The sequence below is a fragment of the Lathyrus oleraceus genome, chromosome 7 (genome assembly GCF_024323335.1).
Source record: "Lathyrus oleraceus cultivar Zhongwan6 chromosome 7, CAAS_Psat_ZW6_1.0, whole genome shotgun sequence".
NCBI classification, from domain to species: domain Eukaryota; kingdom Viridiplantae; phylum Streptophyta; class Magnoliopsida; order Fabales; family Fabaceae; genus Lathyrus; species Lathyrus oleraceus.
The window spans coordinates 227,967,973-227,978,626 of NC_066585.1; the positions used below are offsets into that span (position 1 = coordinate 227,967,973).

General features: G+C 33.6%; 2 protein-coding genes across 2 annotated transcripts; one reads left to right on the forward strand and one right to left on the reverse strand.

Moving 5' to 3' along the window:
- The first annotated feature begins 514 nt into the window (after positions 1 to 514).
- On the forward strand, positions 515 to 7,347 carry LOC127107784 (lecithin-cholesterol acyltransferase-like 4). Its single transcript, XM_051045101.1, has 11 exons — positions 515 to 960; positions 2,483 to 2,574; positions 2,666 to 2,784; positions 3,516 to 3,651; positions 3,797 to 3,848; positions 4,389 to 4,489; positions 5,276 to 5,458; positions 5,707 to 5,864; positions 6,015 to 6,069; positions 6,527 to 6,580; positions 6,661 to 7,347. Exons 1-11 carry the CDS (start codon positions 717 to 719, stop codon positions 7,075 to 7,077), a joined length of 1,611 nt encoding a protein of 536 aa, XP_050901058.1. The 5' UTR covers positions 515 to 716; the 3' UTR covers positions 7,078 to 7,347.
- A 238-nt stretch (positions 7,348 to 7,585) lies between these two features.
- Positions 7,586 to 9,010, reverse strand: LOC127107785 (protein PHLOEM PROTEIN 2-LIKE A1). Its single transcript, XM_051045102.1, has 3 exons — positions 8,567 to 9,010; positions 8,355 to 8,473; positions 7,586 to 8,272 (listed from the first exon to the last, which is right to left on the reverse strand). The coding sequence occupies exons 1-3, from the start codon at positions 8,981 to 8,983 to the stop codon at positions 7,909 to 7,911; spliced, it is 900 nt and encodes a 299-aa protein (XP_050901059.1). The 5' UTR covers positions 8,984 to 9,010; the 3' UTR covers positions 7,586 to 7,908.
- Between the last annotated feature and the right edge of the window lie 1,644 nt (positions 9,011 to 10,654).

Below are 10,654 nucleotides of genomic sequence, written 5' to 3' on the forward strand. Positions count from 1 at the left end.
CTTGTAATAATTTTATTTATATATAAGTGTTAATATAAATTAATATAATTTATAAAAAAAATATATTTATCAAATATCTAATATTTTTAAAAAAAAATAATTAAAAAAAAAATAATAAAACATGTTAAAAAAAAAAAAAAAATTGGGAATGGGTGTAGGCGCCACTCCTAGTGGCGACTTGCCCTACCCATTAAGGGTGGGCGCCAACTAGGGTGGCGCCTATGTGTTAATTAGGGCAAATTTTGCCCATTTGTGTAATTTTTTGGAAAAAATGGTTAATTTTAAAATTTTTTTAAAAATTCTGGATATTTAAAAAAAAAATTCTAAATCGGAAGTAAGATGTTTATAATTAATTAATGGTGCGGTTTTCGTGCTTTTCTCAAATTCATCTAATAATTTTAATAAAAAACAAAAAAAAAATGAAACTATGTCAGAAAAGTCAAAAAAAGAAAGTAAAGTGGAGACATCAAAATTAAATATACTTTTGAAAGAAAATAATTTCTTCAGATGAAAAAAATAGTTTTATTAGAAAAGCGAAATCCACGTAAAAAAACCGACGCAATCGGCAATCATCCAACCTCAACTCTTATCCATTTACATTTCCTTCCCTTTCCTTCCTTCTCCCTCGCTGGCGTACTCAACAACACGTTTCCCAAATTCAAACCCTAATCCCAATTCAATCAATCCATCATTCTCATTAGGGTTTCCATTTGTCGATGACGATGTTGTTGGAGGACGTCATTCGATCCATCGAGCTATGGCTGCGTCTCTTGAAGAAGCCCCAACCTCAAACCTACATCAACCCCAATCTCGATCCTGTGTTATTGGTACCCGGCGTTGGTGGCTCGATCCTTAATGCTGTTAATACCGACGGTAGCCAGGAACGTGTTTGGGTTCGGTTTCTCTCCGCCGAGTATAAGCTGAAAACTAAGCTTTGGTCACGCTATGATCCTTCTACTGGTAAACCTTAATATTATGCTACTTTTTTGTTATACAGGTTATCACGGATATATCATGTTGATTATCAAGGCTATACTACTACTAATTAGTCTGTGTTGTGTTTTAATCAAATTGCATGTTAATTATTTTTTATTTGCGATAATTAATTATTATTTCAGTTTAATGATCAATTGTTATGCTCTTATTGCAGTTTATTGCTTTGCTATCTTTAGTTTAACAATTTATTTGTGTTGTTATACTTTGAATAGTTGTCTGTGTAGTTAATAGTGGAAAATAGGGGATAACCAATATTGGATCGCATAGCGCAAAACGGTTAAAATAAATATTTATATAGAAAATAAAACCTGCCACACACAAATAAAGCTGCATAAACAATGTTGCAGAAAGCTTAAAAATAGAAATTAAAAATAAATTAAAACTCAAAAGTTAACTAGTTCAAACTAATAATTAGTAGTTCTTCTAAATCTAATTAGTGATAAAAGATCTAATTATTCTCCTTTTCTCCAACACAATCATTATGCTCGTTTTCAGATAGTGAGACATCTTCAGATGAATCATCTGAATCAATGTCCTCACATTCTGCTTCTGATTCTACGAAGATAGGATATTGTACTTCAACCACATGTTGATTTCTCTTCCTAGATGAAAAACCACCCGCCTACTTCTTTGTTTTAGATGAAGTGCCAACAACACTAGGGTTTGAGAGTTACTTTTATCTTTTTAGTTGTTTGCCTAGTATATCTTGTAGGCTCTCCAACTCCTAAAATAGCACGCCTCTTCACAGTCTGTTTTCCTATTGTTCCAAACTCGGTATATATAACACCCACACACCAACTTAGTAGCACACACCTCTTCACGTTTTACTTTCTTTTTTTAATAAGCAAGATGGTTTGATTAAAAATAGAGTACAAGGGGGAACTCTTTCCCTTACAAAGAAACAATCACAAAATTAAAGAAATTACAAACCAACTCAATTTAACAGAAACAACTCAAGGGAGCTATGCATAAGTCATATAAATTACAGTTGGATTTTGGAATTTCTCCAATCCTTCTCCAATTCCACACCTTAATTTAATTGCCCAGATCAAGTCCTCGAAATTGCAAAAATAATCATGAACAGAATATTATTTCTAAGTTTTCATATATTCCACAGTAGCCAACCAAAAGATTCCTTCCTTATTCACTAACAGATGCTGTCTTAAATTCCACACATTTTACTTTTTAATGTTCCCCTTCACGTTCTACTCTTTAATGTTTTAAAATATGACATATTATAAAAAATAATAATAATAATATTGGTTCCGATATCAAATACATAACCGGTATACAGGAAAAGTGCCAATATCTTGAGCGTCGCGAAATCGAAATGAAATACCGGCTTTTCTATTGGATAGCCAAAACTTCGATACACAATACCGGTATACCGACGCTATACCAGATATTTAACAACACTGATAGTTGTTACAAGAAACTCACTCAGTTTGATAAGCATGACATCTCTGACAATGTTTGTTGCAATCAGGAAAAACCGTAACAATGGATCCAAAATCAACAATTGTGGTTCCTGAAGATAGGCACGGACTCCATGCAATTGATGTTTTAGATCCTGATTTGGTATGTGTGTTTTAAATTGAGTTGTGTGAACTGCATTGTTGATAGCTGAAGAATTGATTGTTGTAATCATGTATCCATTTTTGTGATTCAGGTAGTTGGAAGTGAGGCTGTATATTATTTCCATGACATGATCGTTCAAATGCAGAAATGGGGGTATCAAGAGGGGAAGTCACTTTTTGGCTTTGGATATGACTTTCGACAAAGCAATAGGTAGCTAACTAATCATAAACTGGAACAGGAATGGTTTAATGACAGTGATTTGATCAAAATTGAAAAATGAACCCATTCCCTTCTCATTATTTACCCAAATTAATTTAGTGTAATTTTCTTTAGAGACTCCACTTTTCACATCTGTAAATTTTATGATATTAGTTCATTTCATCTTTCTGCAAGATAAAAATAGATCTCATTTTGATAATAGACTCTGACCCTGTTTGGATAAATAGATAAATTTGTAGCTTACAGCATGAAAAATGCTTATGTATAAGCCATTTCTATACCAAAAGGTAAAATAAATGTAAATTGTTTTGTATAAGCTATATGCTATTTTCATCTGCTATCTTGCAATGCTTATGAAAATAAGCTGAAAACAACTTATGAAGTCATAAGCTGTTTTCATAGGTTTTGTCTAACTGTCCCAGAAGTGCTCATGTCAGTAGATAGGCTTAGATAAGTCAATCTAAAGAGGCACTTCATTTTTAATAATATTTGTATCCTGTATTTGTCTTTGTGATTGTTTTTACAGAACAGTTCTCTCAGGAAGTTGTTATCTGTTCAACAAGCATAGCCTAAAGTAGACTACAACTGTGCAAATAATTTAATCTGAATTGCTATCTTCAAATTGTTTTTTTTGTTTTGTTTTGTTGTTAGATTTCCCAGTGATATAATTTCCCACAATCCTAAAGACAAGGTCTTTAACAATTCTGATTATTTTCATTCAGGTTGCAGGAAACAATGGATCGGCTTGCCACAAAGTTGGAATTAATTTATAATGCTGCTGGAGGGAAAAAGATAAACCTCATAAGTCATTCTATGGGTGGTCTTTTGGTGAAATGTTTCTTGTCCCTGCATAGTGATGTAATACATACATTAAGCTTCCTAGATCAATTTTACTTTATTTTGTAGTTTTCTTTAACCTTGTCATTTATATCCATCAAAACCTTGGAATTTTTTCACTGTTAAGATGTAATTTTTCAGTTTGCAATTTTGTTGTCCTTTGCAGATTTTTGAGAAATATGTTAAGAATTGGATTGCAATTACTGCGCCATTCCAGGGTAAGTAATATTCTATTCTGTATATACTCAAAAGATCAGAAGTAAACAATAAGGATATTTGACGAATATGATTCTTCTAGCACTTCAATGCAATTTGTAAAGCCGGGACTGTTGGAAATTGTTTTCCTTAATCTTATTAGAGAGAGCAATGTCATCTGTATGCGGTAGAGAGTAAATAGTTGATGCACAAAAATTTGCATCAAAAGGAGGGTTTTTGAAATATTGGAGGATAAATAATAAAGAAAAGGAAATATAGTTTATTTATGGTGTTTTTGCTTGTCTTGGTGAAAGAGATTAAGCAAACGTTAAATTTGAAAGTGATAGGTGCGATGCTGTTACCATCATGCCTTTTGATGGCAACTGTTCACATTAGCTCAATTCTTTTTCTCATAATTTCTGTTTTGAAACTCTTCAGTTTCTCTCTGATTTTATAGTCTTTCATTCATGTATTGGTTTTTATATCATCTAAGTTCTTGCAGCTAGATGGAGGTTTCTTAAATCTTTTTTTTACCATAATGATGCAGCTGTACGTTTTTGCAGGTGCCCCTGGATGTGCCAATTCTACCCTTTTAAATGGAATGTCATTTGTGGAAGGATGGGAGCAAAACTTTTTTATTTCCAAATGGAGTATGCACCAGTTGGTACAGATCAATTATTTTGGCCTTCTCAATTTGTGTTTTGACTTCAATTAGTAGTGCAAGAATCCCTATTACAGGGACTTGTCATAGTCCTTTCTCTTGTGGTATATATTATCTCTGATATCTGTTGGATATAGATATTTGAGGGTGCTGAGTATTTAATACTTGTATGATTTCTATACGAGTTTATTCGACTGTCTCAACAGTTTATCCTTCAGTGATATAGTTGTCCAAATGTATTAAATGTTTATTATCCAGCATGAAGCAAAAGGAAAATACTGATGAACTCACCCTTAAACCAAAGCCAAAAGGCAATAATGATTAAATGATAATCAAAATTCGCATTCATTCGTTTGATATCTATGTTCATATCAAAAGCAAAATAGTATGCAATGTCATAATACATAAGAAAAAATATAAACTAGTTTTGGCTGCTATTATTTATAGTTTGTACAAGTTATTATATTATTATTATATAGCATTTTCGTGCACGATCACTTGACTTTGATTGCTCGGTTTGTATTTTCCTTGATTGTATGATGTAGTGTTCTCTGTTATAATGTTTTTCTTTCCTATGCACAAGGTTGTATAAGCATAAAGCATTGTTCTCTATTATAATGTTTTTCTTCTTTCCTATGCACAAGATTGCATAAGCATAATCTTGCATGTGGATTTTCTTTTAATGTGTGCATTTTGGTATGAACTTATAATACATTTTTTTTCTTTTCTTTTGGTATTTAGATGCCTTGGTTTTCAAAATTACTTATTGAAGATTGTTCCATGTCACAGCTGATTGAGTGTCCATCAATATATGAACTAATGGCCTGTCCTAATTTTCATTGGCAACACATTCCTGTTCTGGAATTGTGGCGTGAGAGACTTCATTCGGATGGAAAATCTCACGTTATTCTGGAGTCATATCCGCCATGTGATAGTGTCGAGATTTTGAAGCAAGCTCTTTTAAACAACAAAGTGAGTTACAACTTACAAGCTCTACCTTGCTCAGCTTGCTGTTTAGTTGAACTTAGTAAATATGCATGGGTTTAAATAATGTATTACAAAATAATTTTGTTCAAATTCCACTACACTATAACTGCTATTTGACAACACTGTCTGGAAATACATTTATATGTTTGAGAATAGATATGTTGCTATTCAAGACCTAGTTGTCTAGGATATTTACTTGTATGCACCTTAATTTCGATTGGTTTGATGTCCAGCTTAATTATGATGGTGAGGAATTGCCTCTGCCCTTCAACTCAGAGATTTTGGAATGGGCAAACAAAACGCAGGAGATTCTATCTTCTGCCAAACTTCCATCGGGTGTTAAATTTTACAATATTTATGGGACCAATCTTCAGACCCCTCATAGCATTTGGTAATATCTCTATCAATTCATTGGGTCATACCACTGTTGCCCTAATAATGCGTATTAATTGCGATGGGATTGGTCTAGTACTATCTCATAGGTATTTGGTATTCCTTTTAATATATGTGACCCTCGCTTTACATGACAACTATTCTGCAGCTATGGAAATGCAGACAAGCCTGTTTCAGATCTGCACGAGTTACGCTATTTACAGGTACATTTGTAATTTTGCAAATATACATTTATATTTATTGGTAGCCAAAGCCATATGGTTCAGTGGACATGTTATTGATTCCCCTAATTTCCACTACAACTTTTTATCCATACTTCCTTTGGAAAAAGTCTGGCCAATTTGCATATGCTATTTGGCCCTTATTTTAGAATTTTTAATTAGTTTAAAAATCTGTGTGTATATTAATGCAATGAGTAAGTTTTAATAGCTTTTAAGCCTTCAGAACATCATCTTGAATTTGGAATGCGGCAACCTCTTCTCTTGCCTCAACTTGAATCTATCACTATTTCAATTCACATCTATTTCCTTTGTTTTATCTTCTATTTCGTATATGTGCAGATTTTACTTTATTGTGTGTTGTGTTACATCTGTGTAAACTACTCCCCAGGAATTTCATTTCCTTTGTATACAAAGTCTGACTCTATTTTATAATATTCAGCCCAGGTTCGTGTGTGTTGATGGTGATGGAACAGTTCCAGTAGAGTCAGCTAAGGTTTGTTAACTCCTCTTCATATCTTTATGCAATTAGTGACTTTATTTTAGTAATGCTTTATCTTTTGGCCTTGTATGCAGGCTGACGGCTTCATTGCGGAGGAAAGGGTTGGAATCCCGGGGGAGCATCGAGGTATCCTTTGTGAGCCTCATCTATTCAGGATTCTCAAGCACTGGCTGAGAGCAGGAGATCCCGATCCCTTTTACAATCCTGTCAATGATTATGTGATTCTACCTACTGCTTTTGAAATAGAGAGCCATACAGAAAAGGGTATAGTAGTAACATCCCTTAAAGAGGAATGGGAAATCATTTCCAATGACCAAGATGGTCAAAGCAATACCGGTGACAAAATGTCCTTGAGCTCAATATCTGTTTCACAAGAAGGAGCCAATAAATCGCATTCTGAGGCTCATGCTACTGTCTTTGTTCACCCTGGCAGCGACGGTAAACAGCACATTGAACTGAATGCATTATCTGTTTCAGTTGATGCCTCATGAATCATTCTGTTGAAGTGTACGTGAACATGGTGGGAATACTTGATGTATATTTTGATTGTGGCTGACATCTCTGTGTATATATAAGGACATTCATATGATGCTGCCACCATATTCCTCAATGTTTTCTATGCTGTATAATATGTGTGTCAGTTATGATAAAAAATATCATCTCTAACATTCTTATCCAACTTTGTCAAGAGTGGCGTGCTATTCATATTTGTATCAGCCTATGTACAAAGTTCAATTGAAAAGTTATATTTATTTTTATCAGCCTATCTTTTATGTTTTTCATTTTTTGTTGTCCTAAAGTAATAACTATTAGACCCGGTAGGTAAATGAGGATTTGTAACTTGAACTTTCTTAACCTAATTCAATTTGTTAGACTGAAACAATTTATATTTTGAGAAAACAGTTTAGTAGAGGAGTTTGTTTGTGTATTTTGACATGATTATGCATGTATAATTTCATGTAAATTAGTAGTATAAAATTAGAAAATAAACACTAGAAATTTAGACACTCAACAGAAATATATAGAGCAACACTAAAAATATATGATACTAGTTGGGGCAGCTTATGTAAAACATTGCCAGAGACAAATGTCCCATGTGTGTCAAACATAGAGCCATCACCCCTCCTCTGACAATGACACACTGCAGTATAGTATGCATAATATTATGAACAATCCAAAGGACTATTCATGGTGATTTGTCTGTTTTATTTATTACAAAAGAAACTAAGCTTTATTGCCACATTACATAACTATATATTCCTCATTCTTTTGGTTTGATTGCACTGCCTTTGATGACAAGCCCCCACATAACTATATATTCCTCATTCTTTTGGTTTGATTCCAATGCCTCTGATGACAAGCCCCTGCTTCCACGTACCACCATCATATTCAAACAAAGATATCTCCATCTCACCACCATCTTTCTCACCTGCTACAAACTCACCTACCAGAACCGCCGTCCAGCTTCCCCTTAACATCTCCATTAAATTCACCTTGCGTTGCTGCTTCTTTCCTCCTGGAAGAACTAGTCTCATATTTATCGGACGTTCCCAACCCTGAGCCGGATCTTTCAACATTACAATAAATCTAACTTGATATAAAATTCCTGGTGAAAGCTTTCTAGTGTCAAATTTTCCATGCACTCCTAGCCAACAAACTTTCTTCAGTTCAACTACCTCAGGCAGCCTGTCGCAACAAAACATATCTTACATTAATCACGACTAAAAACTATGTAACGTAACATGAAATCACTGATATGTATGTGTACCCTTCATCATTTTGCGGTATCCATTTCCAGTAAATTGGATTCTCTGCCCAAGTGATTGATAGTGCTCTTGCAAACAAAACAAAACAATTGGCGTTGGTCTTCTTATCAACCCAATACAACTACAAACAACGATAATCATTTCTCAATGCATAAGTAATAGTTTCATTAACACATAAGTTATACTAAAAATAAAAATTCATTTTGAAACTTGCCTGAGTTTTATCATGTAATAACACACCATCATGTAGTTCATCAAACATCTTTTCCTTGGAAGATCTATCAACTGGTGAGTCTGCATCCCTTAATATGCGCTCAAAGTTGTGAGGAAAACTTAGTTGTGCTGATTGAGTCTCATATTTGGCTTTTACAGCTGGGTCCTTTTGTACCACCTTTCTGGAGGGTTCTATGTTTTGTTGAGGAGACAGCAACAAGTTTTTCCCTGTGGAAGATAATCGTAGTTTTACCTTAGTTTTGATTGGTGGTTCTTTTGGTTGGTGATGCTTTTTTTGTTGCTGTGACTGTGAATGATGATGTGTTTGAGGATGTTGGTGCTGCTGCTCTAGCTCTGATAGAGAAGCCCCCAGAGGATGTTGGTGCTGCTGCTCTAGCTCTGATAGAGAAGCCCCCATTTCAGTTGGTATGCTATATGTTTTTCGTTCGTGCTTTCTTTTATTTATATATAAAATTAGATACTGTTATTTTAGAAAGTAATGTATTCTCTAATTAGGAATATTTGCCTCAGACCGTGAGTTGATGATCCTTTTGGAATATTACATATTGTGAAAATTCTCAAGAAGGTGGTTTATACAGCATAATGACATAGGAAATGTATTTGTTAAATTTTTTTAAAAATAAGTATAGGTGATATTCATTTTATCTAAAGTTTAATGAGAGTATTATTAAATCTGCATTCGTATCCATTAAATAATAGATATTTAAATATCCATTTATTTTATCAGCGGATATTTATTAAGCTATCCGTCCTGTACCCGTGATAGATTTTATTTGGCGCCACCTGCGGGTACACATTTTTTTTGCCATCCTTAGATTTTACCTTCTTCGATCTTGAGATCAGATAAGTCCATAATAGCTTGTTTCTAAAATAATCTTCATCATTCTTCTGAGACTTAGGTGCCAAAGCTTCCTACGCCACAAATTAGTTTCTTCAACTTTAGATATGAGACATGATTGAGGTTTATTTTCATAAGTGGGTAACTACAAGTAGCAATTGTTACTAGATCTAGAATCCTTCATGAGTTAAGTGTGTTGTTTATATGTAATCGTGCATTCTTCACTATTAAACTTAATGCTTAAATCCTGATCACATAATTAACGGATGATGATGAAGTTTCCAATAAGACTATCAATCAACAACACATCTTTAAGACAAGGAAGTCCAGGACAATCTAACTGATCCTTTTCAATAATTTATCATCTAACACCATCGCAAAAACTAACATAATAGTTGGAATGGGGTTTGATATTCTTTAGATAGTTCCTTTCATTAGCCACATGTCTTTAATAATTTCTATTAAAGTACTAGTTTTCTCTAGATGAAACTTTGAAAAAGTTGCAAGCAATATTAGCTTGAAGCTTAGGCTTGTCACGTTATAATTATTGAGGATGTCGACCAGTCTTTACATTCCACTAGGGATATAGTTGTTTTTATGTAGATTTTTACCATATAGTTTATAACATCAAGGATGAATGTGCCCACACCAACCATAGTAATGACAAACCCTGAGAGATTTGACTAAGGTGTTAGTGTGTTACTAATAATGTTAGGTAGGTTGTTGTGACATTATACCATACATCGTAGTTTCATATTTATGTGTAGGAGGAACAAACACAATATTTGGGGCTGATGATATGCTAGTATATCCAAGTTCTTTTTATTCTTTGCAAGTTTGCCCATACTTAAAATGTCATCAAGTTTATCATATCCATAAATTAGCATGCGCATATATTTGGTCATTCCTTCAAGTTCAGAATTAAGACGTCCAACTTCTTGCTTCAAATCATTAATAGTGAGCATGGTTCAATTTTTTTCTTGAAAAATAGTTTCAATTCATACCTTTTTTTTGTTAATCACTTTTGATTCTTCGTTCCACTTTAAATAAAGAGCTTGTATATGCTACATAAAGGGCATCAATCGATAACTCATCTTCACCACTTTCATTCCCATTACAATTAGGAAATATATAAGCATTAGGTAACTCCGTATTAGAAATCTCTTTGAAGCGAGTAGTAAGAGCCACAACATTATTTGTTTGATCAAACTCACGTTCATTGTCAGATTC